At 48.2% G+C, this 20,382-nt stretch overlaps 1 protein-coding gene across 1 annotated transcript in view; it reads right to left on the reverse strand.

Moving 5' to 3' along the window:
• The window catches only part of LOC119962685 (A disintegrin and metalloproteinase with thrombospondin motifs 12-like), a 740,693-nt gene that overhangs the window by 417,559 nt on the left and 302,752 nt on the right, over window positions 1-20,382 (reverse strand). The window contains exon 9 of the mRNA XM_038790610.1: window positions 13,361-13,505. Coding sequence (XP_038646538.1) covers window positions 13,361-13,505 — 145 coding nt within the window. The remainder of the gene's footprint in view (window positions 1-13,360; window positions 13,506-20,382) is intronic.

The raw sequence follows: 20,382 nt of genomic DNA on the forward strand, positions 1-20,382 counted from the left end.
CATCCTATCCCGTAACCCAGCAACCCTACCTAACCTAAGGGCAATTTACCATGGCCAATCCACCTAACCTGCACATCTTTGAACTGTGGGAGGAAACCGGAGCACCCGGAGGAAACCCACGCAGACACGGGGAGAACATGCAGATTCCCAGGCCGGGAATCGAACCTGGGACCCTTGAACTGTGAGGCAACTGTGCCAACCACTATGCTACTGTGCCGCTCAAAGGTTCTTTGAGGAGGTGGAGAACAGGTGTGGGCGATGTGGGGGAAGTCCTGCAAATCATGTCCTGGGTGTGTCCGAGGCTGAGGTGTTTTTGGCAGGGATTTGAGGATGTCATGCCACAGGTCCTGCAAGAGAGGGTGGCTGAGAGTCCAGAGGTGGTGACCTTTGGAGTGTCGGAAGACCCAGTGCCCCGGAGACATTTTGGCCTTTGCTTCCCTGCTCTCCTGGAGACGGATTTTACTGGGATGGAGGGACTCGGAGCCCCCGAAGTCGGTGGGCCCCGATCGCGGGCCAGGCCACAACGGAGGCCCCACCCGGGGTCGAACCCCCCTTCCACCCCACAGGCTGCCCCCGGACCCTTCCAAGCCGAGGTCCCGCCGGTAAGAGCAGGTTAGAACGGCGGCAGTGAGACTGGGTTTTCTGTTACGGCTGTTCGGCCCATCGCCGGGGCGACCCGTAGAGCGGCCTCGGCCAGCACCGCGCCGACTGCGCCGTTGCCAATGATGACGATTCTCTGCTCTGCGGAGAATCGTGTCCCGGCGTCGGGGCGGCGTGGCGCGATTCGCGCCGGTCACGGCGATTCTCCGGCCCATTCCCGGGCTGAAAGAATCCCGCCCAGTGTTCCAGGGAAAGACAGGGAAGTGGGACTAGCTGAATTGCTTTTGCAGAGTGCTAGCACCGTCTCCTTCCGTGTGGTAATCATTCTCTGATTCTATACAAGACTCTGGTTAGGCTGTAAATATTCCAAGTGTGATTTATTGTCCCTGAATGGAATGGCTTGCGAGGCTATTTCAGAGGACATTTAAGAGTCACCACATTGCTGTAAATATGTAGTCACATGTAGGTCAGACCAGGTTTTCTTTCCTGAAAGAACATTGGTGAACCAGATGAGTTGTTAATGACAATAATTTCATGGTCACCATTAGGCATCAAGCCCATGACTGGCATTCAGTTAATGATGTATGTGGATGAAATTAATTTTACAGTACTACAAAACAGTGCTAAAATTTCCCTATGCTAATCCTGAGATTATGCTATGATTCCAATGTGCCATTCCCCTGATTTAATGCTGGGCCAGCCTGTGCTGTTTCCTTAGTTTGATGCTGACTATTCTTGGGTTTTATTACATCTTTCTCCCAGGACTAGATCATCTGGTACAGTTAAACAGTTACATAACCATTTCCATGTAAAGTAAATTGCAGAAATTAATGATAGCAATTTACTTAATGATATTTGATTGATCTCTTCAATCAACCAGCCTCTCTTCAGTTTCTCAAACCACTGGAGATGCGGTATTGAATAACTATTGAGCAAGTTAATGGTGATTTGCTCTTAAGAATAAATTCAACTCATTTAAATTTAAGAATTTAATTTAAGAACATTTCAATTTAACCATGGATAAAAGCTGCTTTTCATTTAATCAACAGCACTGCAAGTTCCAAGACGATCACTCGGAATGCGATTTCTCTTTGAGAGACAATTCGAACTTCCAGCTGCCTTCGCTAATGCTTACATGTTTTTCTCATTCCAGGTATGTTAAATTCAATAGACCCTGGGGCAGACAAGAGGGTTGCAATGCCCAAATAAGGCAATATCCATTGAATGTAAGACAGACAGCACAGCCATTCTGTGCTGCTGGCTGCTTTAAATAATTTCAGCTTCCAGCCAGTGCTAACTGGGCTGGTGACAGGCTGGACTCATCAAGTGGCGAACACCAGTTAAAGCTAAATGTCATGTTTTGAAGAGGACAGAATCAAAATATTACAGATTCTGGACAGCTGAAAAATATTTAGCAAGTCAGGAAGCACCTGTGCAGAGAAACCAGTGTTAACTTTTCAAGTGTTAGAAAAATAAAGGTTGTTTTAAGAGATTTATATTTGTACTGGTAAACACTAGAAATAAGGAACAAAATCGATTCCCTGAACAAAATACCCACAGTCCATAAAAGAAAACTGCCCGTAACACTAATCCCAGAATCACACTTAACATGAGGACAAATTACAAAGAAAAACCCCTCTTGGGATTCTGTTGTTATCTCCCCTTATTATGGACCCTCAAAAGATGGACTGAACCGCCTATTTGGAAATCAGAAGCATATATAAGGTTGAGGGAGCTAGGGCTTTTCTCTTTGGAGCGGAGGAGGATGAGAGGCGACTTAATAGAGGTTTATAAGATGATGAGGGGGTGTGGTAGTATGACTAGGGGAATTACGGTACCTGGGAGTGTGAGCTGCCATTGGTGCAGAAGACTTGCTGCCCATTGGCCCAGGTGTGTCATGTGCCTCTCAGCCAAAGGTAGCTCCTCCTACGAGGCGGGGTAAAGAACCCGTATTCCCTGGCAGTGTGCCATTCTTCTGTACGTCTACTGCCGGGTCTACTTCTTGTGTATTAAAGCCTATCGTTCGGACTTTATCTACGTTTCGTGTCCATTGATTGTGCATCAATTTAATACACAAGATTTTAAAGGATGGAGCTTCGACTCAGCCCGCACGCAACGAATGCAACAGCAGCATTTAAACACTGGCTGGCTTGCTTCAATAGCTACCTGAGTACAGCCGAAAACATTGCGACGAGGGAACAGAAATTGCACATCCTCCACTCGTGCGTTGGCACCGCCATGTACACGCACACAGAGGACACGACAGACTACGACGCGGTCATGGACTTACTTAAAAGACATTTCATACGGCCGGTGAACCAAGTCTACGCTCGGCACTTACTGGCCACGAGGCAGCAACTACCTGGTGAGTCTCTGGATGAATTTTACCGTGCCCTCCTCGTGCTCGGGAGGAACTGTGGCTGACCACAGGTTTCTGCTGCCGAGCATACCGAAATGCTGATCAGAGACGCTTTTGTTGCAGGTATGCAGTCCTCGCAGATCCGCCAAAGACTTTTAGAGAGAGAGATTTAAGCCTCACGGAGGCACGGGCCCTCGCCTTCTCCCTAGACGTTGCGAATCGTAACGCTCGCGCGTACGCCCCCAACCAGGCAGCGGCCCCCTGGGCAGTGTGGAACGCAACCTCCCTCACCCCCACGGACCCGGACCCCCCTCCAGCCGATAAACCCACGGGGCCCCACTGCCATTTTGCGGCCAGGCAAAGCACCCTTGTCAGCGCTGCCCGGCCCGTTCCGCAACCTGCAAGGGCTGCGGCAAGAAGGGCCAATCTAAATCCGTCGCTGCGGTCCCAAGCAGCGACCACAGGTCCTCCGCCCCCGCTCTCCTCAGGGGACCAGTGCGGCCCGCGTACCTCGCTGCCCCCACCCCCCACCACCACGTGCGATCCCCGGGCACCGCCATTTTGGGCCTCCGACACCACGTGCGACCCCAGGGTGCCGTCATTTTGGGCCCCCGACTCCACGTGCGGGGAACGGACACTGCCATTTTGTCCACCCCCCACCATGTGCGGCCGACGGGCACCACTATCTTGGATCGGCACCGAGGACCCCGCAGGTGACTACTCTCTGCCTGATGACAACTCGGGAGTTTCTGCCACGACTCGCCTCAGTCACACTGGACCAGTCGCGGCCTCGCACTCTATCCATGGCAACCACGAAGATCCTCCTCAACGGCCACAAGACAAGCTGCTTGCTGGACTCCGGGAGCACAGAGAGTTTTGTCCACCCTGCCACGGAAGTCTTCCTCAGGGACAACGCTCCCCCCGGGCCCATCCTGCTCCGGAAACACGTGCGGGTGCACATGTCGGACCCGTTGGTCGAAAGAGTCCAGCTACTCCACGCGAACCCGCAATACGCGTATGCGGAGTATCCCTATGGCCGACAGGACACGGTCTCCCTTCGGGACCTGGCACCCACCGGAACCTGGCCAACACCCCCCCCCCCCCCCCCCCCCCCCCCCCCCCCCCGGCGCCAGCACCCCCAACCCCCCCCCCGGCAAGCGCCCCCCCCTCCCCGGCCCCACCGACACCTACACACACGCTGCCTAGTGGACAGGACGACCCTCCCCCTAGCTCCGACTAGGGGTACGGACACAAGAACAGGATCATCGCTCCTGGAGTCACGGACGACCACCGCTCCAACGTCACCGGCACAGATACGCACGTCGCACAGGACATCCAAGGCGCCCGATCGGCTGATCGAATCCATGTAACCTACTGATGGACTCTTGTTTTTGCTTGTTCTCCATTTTCTTCCCCCCAAACTGTACATAGTTCCTGTTCCGTATTTTGTAAATAGTTGCGGGCCAGTGGGCAGCCATCAATGCAATGGTAAGACCTAACATCTCTAGTCATACTACCAGTCTCTCATGTACTCACGGGTCACGCACCCCCCCCCCCGCCCAACCCACCCCTCCATATCGGCGTTCCCCGTACCCCCACCCCCCCGATTCCTTTCTCAACAGGGAGTGAATGTGGTAGAATGACTAGGGTATTACGGTACCTGGGAGTGTAAGCTGCCATTGGTGCAGAGGACTCACCGCCCATCGGCCCAGGTAAGTCATGTGCCTCTCAGCTAATCGGGTAGCTCCGCCTACGAGGCAGTGTATAAGAACCCGTGTGCCCCGGCAGTCTGCCATTCTTCTGTACGTCTGCTGCCGGGTCCACTTCTTGTGTATTAAAGCCTATCGTTCGGACTTTATCTACGTTTCGTGTCCATTGATTGTGCATCGGGGGATAGATAGAGTGGACGGTCAGAGACTATTTCCTCGGGTGGATGTAGTTGTTACAAGGGGGCATAACTATAAGATTCAGGGTGGGAGATATAGGAGGGATATCTGAGGTAGGTTCTTTACTCAGAGAGTGGTTAGGGCGTGAAATGGACTGCCTGCTGTGATAGTGGAGTCGGACACTTTAGGAACTTACAAGCGGTTATTGGATAGGCACATGGAGCACACCAGAATGACAGGGACATAGAACATAGAACATAGAACACTACAGCGCAGTACGGGCCCTTCGGCCCTCGATGTTGCGCCGACCTGTGAAACCATCTGAAGCCTATCTGACCTACACTATTCCATTTTCATCCATATGTCTATCCAGTGACCACTTAAATGCCCTTAAAGTTGGCGAGTCTACTACTATTGCAGGCAGGGCGTTCCACACCCCTACTACTCTCTGAGTAAAGAAACTGCCTCTGACATCTGTCCTATATCTATCACCGCTCAATTTAAAGCTATGTCCCCTCGTGTTGGTCATCACCATCCGAGGAAAAAGACTCTCACTGTCCACCCTATCTAACCCTCTGACTATCTTATATGTCTCTATTAAGTCACCTCTTAGTCTTCTCCTCTCTAACGAAAACAACCTCAATTCCCTGAGCCTTTCCTCGTAAGACATTCCCTCCATACCAGGCAACATCCTAGTAAATCTCCTCTGAACCCTTTCCAAAGCTTCCACATCCTTCCTATAATGTGGTGACCAGAACTGCACGCAGTACTCCAGGTGTGGCCGCACCAGAGTTATGTACAGCTGCAGCATGACCTTGTGGTTCCGAAACTCAATCCCCCTGCTTATAAAGGCTAGCACACCATATGCCTTCTTAACAGCCCTATTAACCTGGGTGGCAACTTTCAGGGATTTATGTACCTGGATGCCGAGATCTCTCTGTTCATCTACACTACCAAGAATCTTGCCATTAGCCCAGTACTCTGCATTCCTGTTACTCCTTCCAAAGTGAACCACCTCACACTTTTCCGCATTAAACTCCATCTGCCACCTCTCAGCCCAGCTCTGCAGCTTATCTATGTCCCTCTGTATCCTATAACATCCTTCAGCACTATCCACAACTCCACCGACCTTCGTGTCATCTGCAAATTTACTAACCCATCCTTCTACACCCTCTTCCAGGTCATTTATAAAAATGACAAACAGCAGTGGCCCCAAAACAGATCCTTGCGGTACACCACTAGTAACTGAACTCCAGGATGAACATTTGCCATCAACCACCACCCTCTGTCTTCTTTCAGCTAGCCAATTACTGATCCAAACCGCTAAATCACCTTCAATCCCATACTTCCATATTTTCTGCAATAGCCTACCGTGGGGAACCTTATCAAACGCCTTACTGAAATCCATATACACCACATCAACAGCTTTACCCTGATCCACCTGTTTGGTCACCTTCTCAAAAAACTCAATAAGGTTTGTGAGACATGACCTACCTTTCACAAAACCGTGTTGAGTATCGCTAATCAACTTGTTCTTTTCAAGATGATTATAAACCCTATCTCTGATAACCTTTTCCAACATTTTACCCACAACCAAAGTAAGGCTCACAGGTCTATAATTACCAGGGTTGTCTCTACTCCCCTCTTGAACAAGGGGACAACATTTGCTATCCTCCAGTCTTCCGGCACTATTCCTTAGGGAGTGGGATAGTTTGATCTTGGTTTCGGACAATGCTCGGCACAACATTCGGGGCCGAAGGGCCTGTTCTGTGCTGTACTGTTCTGTGTTCTAAACCAGAAAATGCTGGAAAATCTCAGTGTGTCAGACAGCATCTGCGGAGAGAGGATGGAGCTAACGTTTTGAGTCTGGATGACACTTCACCAAAACAGAAAAATTAGAGATTGGCTCAGTTCCAGCTGTGCTTCTATTGTGCTTTGAGAGGATTACAGCATGAAGAGTAAATAAAAAGAAACATGTGACCATTGCTCAGCAATTGGGGGCCTTCTAGTATAATCACTACAGTGCAGAAGGAGGCCATTCATCGAGCTTGTACCAATCTTCTGAAAGAGCAGGCTACCTATCCCAGTTACCACACCTAACCTTTTGGAAACTAAGGTGCAACTTAGCATGGCTAATCCACCCAACCTGCACATCTTTGAACTGTGGGAGGAAACCAGGGCACCCGGAGGAAACCCATGCAGACATTAAACCCGGTCCCTGGCATGCTGTGAGGCAGTAGTGCTAACCACTGTGCCACTTCTATATATTTTTTCAAAGGCCATTCGGCCCATCGAGCCGGTACCAACCCTCTGAAAGAGCACCCTATCTAGGCCCAATTCCTCACCCTAACACCGCAACCTCACCCAACGTTTGGACATGAAGGAACAATTTAGTATAGTTAATCCACCCAACTCGCACATTATGGACTGTGGGAGGAAACCGGAGTGCCCAGAGGAAACCCACGCAAACACGGGGAGAATATGTAAATTCCATGCAGTCATCGAGGTCGGAATCGAACCAGGGTCCCTGGAGTTGTGAGACAGCAGTGCTAACCACCATGCAGCCCTGCACAGTGGGCGGCACGGTAGCATAGTAGTTAGCACTGCTGCTTCACAGTGCCAGGCTCCCTGGTTCGGTTCCTGTCTGTGTGGAGTCTGCACGTTCTCCCCATGTCTGTGTGAGTTTCCTCCAGATGCTCCAGATTTCTCTCACAAGTCCCGAAAGACGGCTGTTAGGTCATTTGGACATTCTGAATTCTCCCTCTGTGTATCCGAACAGGCGGCGGAACGTGGGGATTGGAGGAATTTCACAGTAACTTAATTGCAATGTTAACGTAAGCCTACTTGTGACAATAAAGATTATCATTATTAAGGTAGATAGGATTTTATTTAGCTTTATTTGGATATATTACAGTTGAAGATATGGCCTTGGCGGGGGGGGGGGGGGGGGGGGGAGAGGAGGAATAAGGCCTTGGTGGGGGGGGGGGGTGAACATCTCTCAACTTTGCCGTGAGAAGCTGAGGAGGAAAAGGGAGCTGTAAACAGGCAGATTTCACAAAGAACCAGATAACCAGGGAATTGGGACAGAAAAAATGTCTGCAGAAGACTGGAGTTAAGAGAACAGAGACCAAGGAATTGTTCAGTAGAATTCATGGGAGAAACAGACAGTGTTGTGAGTGAAAGAGTCAGATGTAGTAACCAGAATTAAAAGATGGAAAGCAGAATTTAGAGAGAAAGCAGAATTAACAGATAGATTAAAAGTTTTATGCCATCTTAATAGAGTCTGGAAATCGATAGTTAAAGCAATTGTGAACGGTGTGTACAACAGTCAAGACAAAGACATCCTGAAGGGGAAGAGGGAAAACCTGGATGCCTGTTCTCTGTTAAAAGTAGAATGGAAGCTTTGCTTAAAAGAGTCATTTGGAAAATCTGGACATTGGAATGCAAAGCATTGAGGAAAAGCATTTGTTGTTGAAGAAGATATTTTTTGGGGAGTGGTGTTTGAAAACTCTCATGTGACAAGCATTTGAAATCCACAGAAACTAACTTGGGTTCAGAGTGGAATATGTGTTTGAAGAGACTTGGTGTTGCTGAGACTATTGTAGTTTACTTGTAATCCATGATAGTCTTAAAATATGTCCACATATGTAAAGCTAAGGGGGAGCGAAGGAATATTGCATCATGATCCAACTTTTCATTTTTAATTTGTTTTTGTTGTTCAAAGGAATTTCCAGTCCTGTGACTCTGTTGCTCCACAATTTCTAAAAATAAGTAAACATTACAGGCCTTTGAGCCAGGGTTTCATTCACGAATCTTCCAGAGACCCAGGGTAATACTCTGGGGACCCCTGTTCGAATACCACCATGGCAAATGGTGGAAATTGAATTCCATAAATATCTGGACTGAGAAGTCTAATGATGACCATGAGACCATTGTCGACTATTGTAAGCAAACCCAGCTGGTTCACTTGTCCTTTAGAAAAGAAAAGCTGCTGTCCTTACCTGGTCTGGTCTACACATGACTCCAGATCCACAGCAATGTGGTTGACTCTCAAATGCGTCCTGAAATGGCTAGCAAGCCACTCAGATGTATTCAACCGCTACAAATTCAAGAGAAAGGAAAGAAACCGGACAGATAGCACGGAATTGACCGAGACACAAGAAACAACAATGGCAAACCCATCCCTGCAAAGTCCTCCTTTCTAACGTCTGGGGCCTTGTGTCAAAATTGAAAAGAGCAGCAGCCTGACATACTCAACTTATACACCACTATCACCATTCCTGGGTATGTCCTACCTCACCGGCAGGACAGACCCAGCAGAGGTGGAGACACATTGGTAAACAGTCTGGTGCTTTTCCATGGGACTCCTCAACGTCCACTCTAGACCACATGAAGTCTCAAGGCTTCAGGTCAAATATGGGCAAGGACAAATCCACCACCACGTGCGCAAGGCTCAACCTGACGCAGCTAGAAGTGGTACATAGAGCCCACTTAATAAGAACTCGAATGTGTAAGTTCTTCCCGGAGGTGGAGAACAGATGTGAGCGGTGACAAGGAGGCCTGGCCAACCATGCCCACATGTTCTGGTCTTGCCCCAGACTTAATGTGTACTAGACAGCCTTCTTTGAGGCAATGTCCAAAGTGGTGGGAGTGAGGGTGGAGCCATGTCCAAAAGTGGCGGTCATCGGGGTTTCAGACCAGCCAGATCTATTTATGGGGAGGAGGGTGGACGCCCTTGCCTTTGCCTCCCTGATTGCCCGCCATAGAAACCTGTTCAGCTGGCGGTCAGCAGCACCACCCAAAGCTGCAGACTGGCTGTCCGACCTCTCAGAATTCTCCAAATGGAGAAAATTAAATTCGCCATCTGAGGGTCGAACGACAGCTTCCACAGAATATGGGAGCCATTCACCCAATTGTTCTGGGACCTGTTTGTGGCCAACGAACAAGCAGAAGAATAGGCAGGTAGCCAAGAATCAGGGGAAAGTACCCAAGGCATGAGATGGAGGGAAAGGCCCAGGTGGATGGGGGGGGGGGGGGGGAGAGAGTAGGCGTGGCAGCTAAACCGAAGAGAAAAGTAGGGTGAAGAACGGGTGGGGGGAGGAGGTAGAAGGGGGGAAGAGGGAAGAAGGAGGAGACAGGAAGACAGGAAACAATAGAGGGGAACCAGAAAGGGAGAGGAGGCGAGGGAATGAAAGCCAGAAGGAGAGCGCAGGAAATGACAACAAACTCGGCAAATACAGTAACAGAGAGCAAGAAAATACAGGAGAAAGACGGGATGAATGGCCGAAGCGGAGGTGAACGCACAACAACGGCAGCGAAAACCATCCGGGAGAAGCAAGTAACAACACCAACACCAGATCCATTCTCGTATTGCCCTCCCTGTATTGGATATAACTACTGTAATTGTTTCTCTGGCACCCAAATGCATATATACCTCTCCAGTTCCCCCCCCCCCCCCCCCCCCCCCCCCCCCCCCGCCCCCACAGACATGTCCCTACTCGATGGGCCTAATGGCCTCTTTCTGCACTGTATGTTCTATGTACTTGTTTGTTAAACGTAATATTGCCAACTGTACAGAGTTGCTGTTTTTGAGCTGGTGTACAATATCCTGCCAGTTTTTAAAAATATATATTTCAATCTGTGTACATAACTGTAAATATACTATGTTCAAAAACCCAATAAAAAACATTTATAAAAAAAAATATGGGCAAGGAAATCTGCTGACTATCATGATCCGTCCACCCTCAGCTGATGAATCCATTCTCTTCCATGTTGACCACCACTTGGAGGAAGCACTGAGGGTGGCAAGGGCACAGAATGTACTCTGGGTGGGGGATTTAAATCCATCACCTAGAGTGGCTTGGTTGCACCGTGGCTGGCCGTCCTAAAGGACATAACGAAAGAGAAAATGCTGGAAAATTTCAGCAAGTCTGGCAGCAACTGTAGGGAGAGAAAAGAGCTAATGTTTCGAGTCCGATGACTCTTTGTCAAAGCTTTGTCCCATCGTCACATTGAGGATACCTCCATCGTGTTGTGTGGCACTACTATTGTGCTAAATAGTTTAGATATAGCAAATCAAGACTGTGTATACATGAGGTGCTGTGAGCCACCACATCAGCAGAATTGTACTCAGCCACAATCTGTAACCTCAAAGACTGGCATATCCTCCATTCTACCATTACCACGAAGCTAAATGTTAAAAAAAAATCTTGCTGGAATCATAGTTCCCCTGCCAACAACATGTCACACCAGTGGGGATTTAGACTGGTCTAAATCGCGACATGCTGTGCAACTGCTCACCCTTGCTTCGCTTGTGATTTCGAGGTGAGGGCAACAGTCCGGTGCCAGCCTCCCCGGACAGGCGGCGGAATGTGGCAACTAGGGGCTTTTCACAGGAACTTCATTGAAGCCTACTCGTGACAATAAGCGATTTTTATTTCATTTCAGTCAAAGCTTACCTGCAACAACCGCTCCAAATTCTCAGCAATGTTAGAGATATGTCACATTGGTGTCCTCACTGTGGGTGTCTCTCTAATCCAGGAGGACAGCACTCATTGTGTGCTGTGGGTCTCGGGAGAGGAGTGGTGATATATAGCTTGAGGGACACCTATCTGCAAGCATGCGACAAGGCAAGCCGCCAGGCCTGCATGAACTACCACGAATGGCGTGGAGATTGAGCTCGTATTGCTGGCATCATTCTGTATCACATTCTAGCCAACTGAGCTAACCGCTCCCTTTATTGAATACAATTAGCTATTTCTTGTTCATTCCTTATTTTGAGCCTCAGCTTACTAACACTCAGAAGATATGTGTTTTTAGTCAAAACCTAACTCCCAAAATATAAGTCAAGAGCCTAGGTAAACTGTGACCGAATACAGACACTTATTGAAGCCCAGCCAATCCTGCTTTCCTACCAACAGATTATCTAGGAGCTACAGTGCTTCATCTCTTGTGACATTGAACAGATCTTCATTCTTAATCTGATGAAAATGAATCATAATCAAGCAAAATCATTAGACCCTCTGCAATCGGTGGTGTAGCACATTAAGGCTCTAATTACTACAAGAGAGAATAGTAGGATACTTTAGTGGTCAAAGAAGAGTCCAGTAAGGGAATTCAACAAAAAGGTTTATTGTCAAAGTAAACTATGTAAAAGGACACACACGGCTCCTACCTGGGCCACTTTTTTATGTCCCAAGTCCAATAACCCGCTGATGGGTCTCCGCCCTTCAGTGGGGGAGCTTGTACTCCACATGGCTCATGAGGAGATTAATCGGTTCATCCCTGTGGGTCTTGTGGGGGTTATAACAGATACAGATCCTGATGTCAAATTTGACATTATAGATAAGTTCTGAAGAAAGGGAGCAATGGCCACCTGAACTCACCCATACTTTCTATCTTGGCCTGGACTTTTTGGATGGCGAAGGCTCGGCTCTAACGGGCATTGATTGACAGCAAGTAAGACTTCCGTCCATCGCCAGGAGGGTCCCGCCTTGGAGAGGTGCCAGACAATCACGTTGGTGGGTAGCACTCTGGGCCCTCCCAAGAACAGTGCTGCAGTGATCTGAAGACGCAGTACAGCGACATGCCTTGGACTAAGTGTCAGAACTTGGAGGCCAGGTAGGAGGCCTGGAGAGGGGGGGGGGGGGGGGGGGGGGGGGGGGGGTTAGGTGGGAAGGGGGCACCTGGGGAAGGTCCAGGAGGAAGGGATCACAAAGGGGGCAGTCGTTTAAGATCCCAGAGATAGACCGAGAGGGGAGGGAAGTCCAGAGGTCTACCAGCCATCAGAGGGCACCAGCTAGGATGCTCCCCCCCTCCAAGTCTGCCCACCTCATCATAAAATTCCTTTCAGGTTAGAGCAGGCAGGATCCTGGAAGAAGTCCTGCCCATGCAATTTCAATTTCATGGGACTGTCTTGATGGGCCAGGTGGTCTTTTACTGCCTCCCCGTTATGTAGTTTATCTTTGTCAAATATTTGGCTTGGGACTTGTTTTCTTGAGCCTTCCATCTCCCAGAACTAAACAGTGGCTTCAGGAAAAGTTTAGCCTGTGAACCAGAGTGATTCCATTCATTTCAATAGATCACAGAAAATTGGAGAAGACTGCAAGCTTACCTGGCTCCAAAAACATGTTGTAGTAGCTAGATATAGTTCACAGGTGTAGACGTTTTTCTGCTTAACAAAATGAGCACCACCGTCATGCCAACTGGTTTTGGTTTTCGTCAAACCAGCAGGAACAATTAAAATTTCTACATAGCAATATATGTGAAGATGTTGTGCTGTGAGACTTCTCGATGGTGCAATTAAATATCTGCCTCAGTTCATGGTGGGAGCGGACAGGACTCCTATTTCTCCAAAATACACCATTTTGAGTAACGATAAAGAAAAATTTATTATCTTAGTCCCTGGATTCAGCAGTTGTACATTGATGATAGGTTTCAGTATAATGCCACAAAAATGCCCACTTAAAATGTTCTCCTCCCATTTTATTTACAAATAACATAGATAGAAACTTACATCCATTTCCTCACAGAAGGTAGAGTTGGGTCCATACTGGAGCTGACATTGATGATGGACATCATACAGTACACCTGGAGCGATGGTGGGAACCACTAATTCCTGTTTAGTTGGTGGATCATTGAGACAGAAACCCCAGCCTCGACTGTAGGTAGAAAAACAAAACAAAGCTCATAAATAAAAACATATGAGTGAGGAGCAGCAGTAGGCACTTGGCCCCTTGACCCTACTCCACCATTCAGTAAGATCATGGCTAATCTGATTGTAACCTCAACTCCATATTCCCACCTTACCCCGATAACCTTTCACTCCCTTGTTTATCGAGAATCTACCTAGCTATGCCTTAAAAATATTCTGCCTCGCACCCCCCCCCCCCCCCCCCATTTTGAGGAAGAGAGTTCCAAAGACTCACGACTTTCTGAGAAAAAGATTCTCCTTGTCTCTGCCTTAAATGGGTGACCCCTTATTCTTAAACGGTGACCCCTAGTTTAGGATTCACCCACAAGAGTAAACCCCAGGGGTAATCTCGATAGAGAGAAAATAATGTTGCACATGCTTGAGTTCCCAATATGTACTCCCAGCAATAAAGCACTGAGCCAAAGGTGCAGATTAATAGAATTCTCCCCATAACATTTGCCACTGTCAACTCTTACTGTCTCACATCCATTTTATACTGCAGTAGTTGATCACAATTCATTTCTAGTGAATTTAATAAATAACAATATTCTTTCTCGCCCAAACAAGAAATTTAAAAGAGGATGAGAAAGGAATCGGAATGGTCAACCGATATCCCATTTAGATGAATAGTAACGATTGTCCATCCCACACTACTATTTTGTCAGGTAGCTTTATTGAATGCTGCAATAGATGACGGTTCTTTACTCTTAAATTATTTTGTTGTATCTCCTTCAGGAAAACAAAACAGTCTGTTTTATTAACCCTTGTTTATTTTAGTAGTTTCGACTGCAGATCGCTTACACTTATTCACATTGCATGTTTCTGAAGATGTCAAAATCTTAAAGCTCCTGTGTGGTGATATGCATCACTGTAAATACACAAGGGGTTAATGTAAATACATGTAGACTAGCTAGACACTAGAGGGAGCACCAGAGACATGACACACAGACATTCAACCAATAGGCCAGTAAAATAGGACATGACCAATGGGCATTCACGATACACACAGAGGTGACACTGCCACAGGAGGGCATTACACCAACCCATATGAAAAAGCACAACACACATGATCTTTCTCTTTCCAGTGGAGACATTCAGTGAGTACACAGGGTTTATTTGAAACACATCACACCCACCACATGGATTGTAGCAGACTGGTTCGTCAGTCTGAGTAGCCATAGCAGGATTAACAGGAGAGTCGAATCCAAGTAGAAGAATTGTTAACAGTTTAATAAACGTGTTAAAGCTATCGCCAAGTCTGAACCTTCCTTTGTCAGAGTGTACATCAAGGAAGCAGCTTATGCTATGTCAAGAGCATAACAAAACATCCTGGGTGATACTTTTGACCTTTTGTTATGGTGTAACTGGCTAATGGCCATTGCGCAATTTCTCTATTAACATCGTTGGAAACAGTCTGCTGATTCACTATTTTCTACTAAAGTCAAAGTTACCCCCATTGCTTGTCTCAATTTTCCTTATCTGCTACCAACCACAAGACTCAAATATTCAATTTGGCATGCCGTTGCCACACTTTCTCTTCTCCTACTCTTCTTAATTTTGCTGATCTCTTGTACGTTCGCCATTGGCCACGTGGCAATCCAAACAGAAATGAGCAGTGACCTTCATTATTCTGTCTTAGGAACATGCCTAAGTGGAAACCTCAGAGCAGCATTCATTAGTTTGCCCAATGTGACACTGCATCTATACTGCACGGCAACTGTCCAACAATATCATGCCGATTAGGCACATTACAGCCTTCCAGACTTATCATTGAGTTCAATAACTTCAGACTGTGAACTCTCTCTTCCACCTTCACCCCATTTCTTTTTCTATCAATTTATTTTCATTTCTTCCATTGATCTGCTTTTCCCTCAACAATGTCCCCCCTCCCCCCATCCCACCCCATTTGGACCATCTGTTCTTTGTTCCCAGTTGTCCTTTGACACACTGCTTAATTTTGTTCCGCCATTAAAACATTCTAATCTCTTAATGTGCCTCTATCAGCACCCTTCTTAGCCTTGATCACCACCATTTACATTTCTTTTGTCTTTCTGTCCTCTATCCAGCCCCAATGCACCATATCCTCCCACAACAGTATAAATCTGACCCTATTTCCAGTTCTTGCCAGCTTTGACAAAGAGCCATCCAGACTCAAAACGTTAGCTCCCTTCTCCCTCCCAGATGCTGTGAGACCTGTTGAGATTGTCCAGTATTTTCTGTTTTGTTTCAGATTCCATCACCCACAGTAAATTTCTTATATATTGGCATCACTGAGTGTGATTGCCAAATGAGTGTTAAATTGAACAATGCTCATGAGTGGAAGATTTGTGCCCAATTAACTGAAATATTGGGTTCTACATCTTTTCCTTTTTATTGGTAATGCAATTTTCAATCCAGCTAAATCACTGTTCAGTTCCTACACTTGTAAGTTTTTCAAAACCTTTAAATGTGGAATTCAACCAAGAGCCTTCTCAAAACGCATTGAAAATGTATCACTCAGCCACTAATTTAATAACCACTTCAAAGAATTCTGATGTGTGACACTTGAGCTATTTTCTCGCTTCACCTTATGGTGCCGATGATTTTCAAAGGAATGAATACATTAAGGTTAAACCAACATTATCATTTCCTGACTCTGATCTCAAGGTTTGTGTACAGTATCACTGCATTCATTGATTTCTTGAAAAGTTTCACTTATTTTTCATTTCCTTCTGCGAGGATTCAACAGTGAAATGCATACAATTATGATTCCCTGCAGATAATTTTCTACCTTGAATTTTTCAGACCCGTATATACTACTCCTAGACAGGCACTGTGGATTACCAAACAAGTTTGACAATTTGGCTAATCTTCACACGTAAAGACTGGTGCAAAAACTTCATTTGCCGTATCTCTCACTTCCTGATTTCTCGATTTGCCATAATGTTTATACCCAATTATCCCTCAAAGTTTAAGCCAATCTGCAAGACTGCCTGCTTCCTAGAAACGTTAATCTCCCTCGAGGCTATCAAATATTTCTCACTCCCAGTAACCAATATTCTTAGCCGATCCCAGCCTTTGCTTGCTGTGTTTAATCCAACAATGTAAAATTCTGTTTAGCACAATCTTGTCTGTAATCTTACAAAAACTTCGGGTCATCTCAGTTTATTTCAACATTTTCACTGCAATTTGAGATGTTCATTGCATACAAATGGGTTGAAGGAAGCTTCAACTTAGTGGAATGAGGAGCATGGTGTTCAATAGGCTTTCAAAATATTTTTTAAAAATCAGTCATGGGATATGAGTATTTCTGGCACAGCCAACATTTATTGTTGATCCCTTGAGAAGATGGTTGCTGCCTTCTTGAACCAGTGTAGTCTTGTGTGGATTATAGTTTTCACCAGTTTCTGTGTGACACTTGAGTGGATTGCCCAATTGCAGTCACTCCTCCTGACTGACTGCTCCAGCCCTTGGTTGACACTCTGGATGGCTGTTGGGGATCACCAGCTGTGGCCCAGTTGGATCCGCTCCAAATATCTCTGGATCATCATCATCACTGACCAGCTCATGCTGCAGTGTAGCATACATTCTCTGCATCTTCATGTGCAGTTCCTGCATCCAGATGATGGAACTCATGAGTGCCGGGGAGGGGGGAGAGGGCGAGTGCCGGGGTGGGGGCAGAGGGCGAGTGCCGGTGAGGGGGGGGCAAGTACCGGTGAGGGGGGGGGGGGGGGGCGACTGCCGGGGAGGGGGGAGAGGGCGCGTGCCGGGGATGGGGGGGACGAGTGCTGGGGAGGGGAGGCGAGTGCCGGGGAGGGGGGACGAGTACCGGGGAGGGTGGAGAGGGTGAGTGCCGGGGTGAGGGGAGAGGACGAGGGAGGTTGTCCGCCTGGCAGGTGCCAGCCTCCAACAGTCGCGCGCGCCCATGCAGCCCATGGCACCTGGCTGCGGGGTGGGGGGGTGTATGGGCAATGGTGACATGTCGTCATCCCCCCCCCCCACCCCCTGCAGGCCGTTATGTTTGCTGATCAGCCAGCGATGTTGGCCGTCATGGCGGCAGCCTCATTTCTACATGTTGCCCTGGGGGAGGAGGAGGAGGAGCATGCCAGGGAGGCAGCGCAGGCTGCCGTGGAGGAAAAGGAAATAAAAGAAAATACATAATAGGGCAACACAAGGTAAAAGATTAGAACGATTGTAAGTTAAGTAAAAAGTGGATCTGATAGGGAGAGTTTGTAGAGAGTCGCCATGCTCCGGCGCCATCTTGTGCAATCTTTTGAGCTCGGCTTCCATTCTGAGATCTCCCTGTCCAGTTATAACATGAACTGGGATCGGAACAGTGCTTCTGGGACTACAGAACTGTCCACCAATAAAATTGGAAGTTGGCTCTCTAAGGTAGTATTTCCTGCCAAGAGGGTAGGGGCAGAGAACTTACCTCTAGCTAATTACTACGACATGGAGAGTTAAATTGCAAATGCAGGGCTTCTGATCTTTTTGGTGGTGGTGCGGGAAACTCTGCCTTCCAAAACATTCTGGTCACCCAATGCATGCCCAATGTCACTCCTTTTTTCCCGAAGTAGAGTGGTCAATATTGGAAGCCACATGGTCATCTTGTGTGCCAGTAAGTTACTGTGCACCTGTGTAAGTTGAATAGCTATGGTGCTCTTACATGTAGATCCCTTTGAAAATATGAGGATGCCGGAGGGGTGGTGTGGGTGAGCAAGGCCCCCGCAGCAAGAAGAGCCCCTGCCGATGGTCACGATTTGCAGCGATTTCGGGGAAATCCCCGAGTCATCACCCGCCCCCCGACTATCGTCGGCCTTTGGGGCCGTCACGGGCAGCTAGCGGGGCCGGTTTAAAAACTGGTGAAGAACCCCGCGCGGGTGTCAGGCAGCAGGGGCTGAGGCGCTGGGCCCAGCGCGGGTTGGAGGTCAGAGCAGGGGGGGCGGAGCTAAAAGGAGGCCGAGGCGGCAGGCCCGAGGCCAGGTCACGATGTAGGTGGGATGTCCCACATCCGATGGCTCCCACCTAGGATGAAGAAAGAAGGCTGAAGCCCAGTCCCAGGAGAGCTCTGGGTAAATGTAGAGGAGAAAGAAAGAAGGTTTAAGGAAGTTTGGTGAAAGTTTTTTTTTCTCCCCCTTTTTTCAAAAAAAAGAATAATTCAGATTGATGAAGGACAGGAGGGTGAAAGGGGAGAGAAGAGAAAAGAAAAAAAAACAATAAGCCGCTAAGGGATGTGAAGAGCAACGTCGAAGAAAGGAGGCAACGCGGGTACGCGGCTGGATGAGAAGACGAGCAAAAGTATTGACAGGATGGCAGAAGCCGAACCGCAAGGCGGGGCCACACTACTTACAGTGGAGAAGATGACCGAGGTGATGGCGGTGGAGCTGGAAAAACAGTTTGCGAGGCACATGGAGGCCTTGAGGAAGGAGACGGCGGTCGCATTGAAGTAATTGGTGGTGGAGGCAATCGCCCCGGTGAGGGTGGCGGTGGCAAAGGCACGGCCGAGGTGAGAGAGCAGGGTGAGAAGATGAAGGAAGTGGAGGAGGCCGTGTCACGACACAGCGACCAGGTCACCTCGATGGGGGACGAGCTGCGGGGGATGGTGGAGGTCAACAGAGGACTCCGAGCAAAGCTCGAGGACTTGGAGAACCGCTCAAGGCGGCACAATTTGAGAATTGTGGGCTTGCCCGAAGGGACAGAGGGCCCAAGGCCAACACAATACTTCACTAAGAAGTTGGCAGAGCTGATGAGGGAGGGTGAGAACCCCTCCCGGTACGAACTAGACCGAGCTCATCGGTCATTAAGGCCGAAGCCCAAAGTGAACGAGCCGCCAAGGGCAGTAATTATCTGCTGCCATAAGTTCTGCATGAAGGAGAAGGCATTATGCTGGGTGAAGCAGAAGCATGAGGTGCAGTGGGATGGTAATGCAGTTCGGATCTACCAGGACTTGACGGTGGAGTTGGCAAAAAGACGAGCGGCGTTTGGGCAAGTGAAGGCGGTATTGTACAAGAAGGGGGTGCGATTTGGTATGGTGTACCCGGTAACGTATAATGCCAAAAACTATTATTTTGAGACAGCGGAGGCGGCTGAAGCGTTCATGAGGGCAGAAGGCTTGGGACAGACGTGAAGAGCGGAACTGGAAGAGAACTGTGGACTGTGTTTGAGTAGCTGGAAAATGTATAAATGTTACAACTTTCTTTTTACTGATGTGTATTGTAATTTACTTCTCTTTGCATTGTTACAGAGTTGAAGTTAATGGTGGGTTGATTGCCGTTCTGTGTTGCGACGGTTAAATGTTATGTTAGTGAATTGCAGATGTTGGATTGGTGGTTTTGTTTTGTTTTTTCTTTCTCTGGGACTAGGTGGAAGGGGACGATACATCTTGGCGGGGGTAGCCACCCGCGCTAGCTAATTAAAGTTAGCTAGTGAACGGAGGTGAGGTGTGAGGAGGGCTGCGGACGTTGGAGCCTGGATAACAGTCTTCAATGGGCCTACGAGGCAAGCGAGAGGGGGGGAAGGGATGGATGTTGGGAGATGTTGTCTTAGGGGGAAATGTAGAGGGGGTTCTTGGGAAGGGGCGAAGGGGTTCATTGTTAACAATAGGCAGGGGCGGGTCAGGCTTATGGGGCAGGGCCCGGTGTTATCATGATGGTGGATAAGAAAGGTGGGGGGGGGGGGGTGAGAGACCCCCAGTAAGGATAGTCACGTGGAACGTGAGAGGGCTAGGAGGTCCAGTCAAGAGGTCAAGGTGCTTGCGCATCTCAAAAGTTTGAAAGCCGATGTGGCAATGCTGCAGGAGACTCATTTGAGGGTGAAGGACCAGGTGAGACTTAAAATTGGCCGGGTTAATCAAGTGTTTCACTCAG

The sequence above is a fragment of the Scyliorhinus canicula genome, chromosome 3 (genome assembly GCF_902713615.1).
Source record: "Scyliorhinus canicula chromosome 3, sScyCan1.1, whole genome shotgun sequence".
In the NCBI taxonomy this organism is placed as follows: Eukaryota; Metazoa; Chordata; class Chondrichthyes; order Carcharhiniformes; family Scyliorhinidae; genus Scyliorhinus; species Scyliorhinus canicula.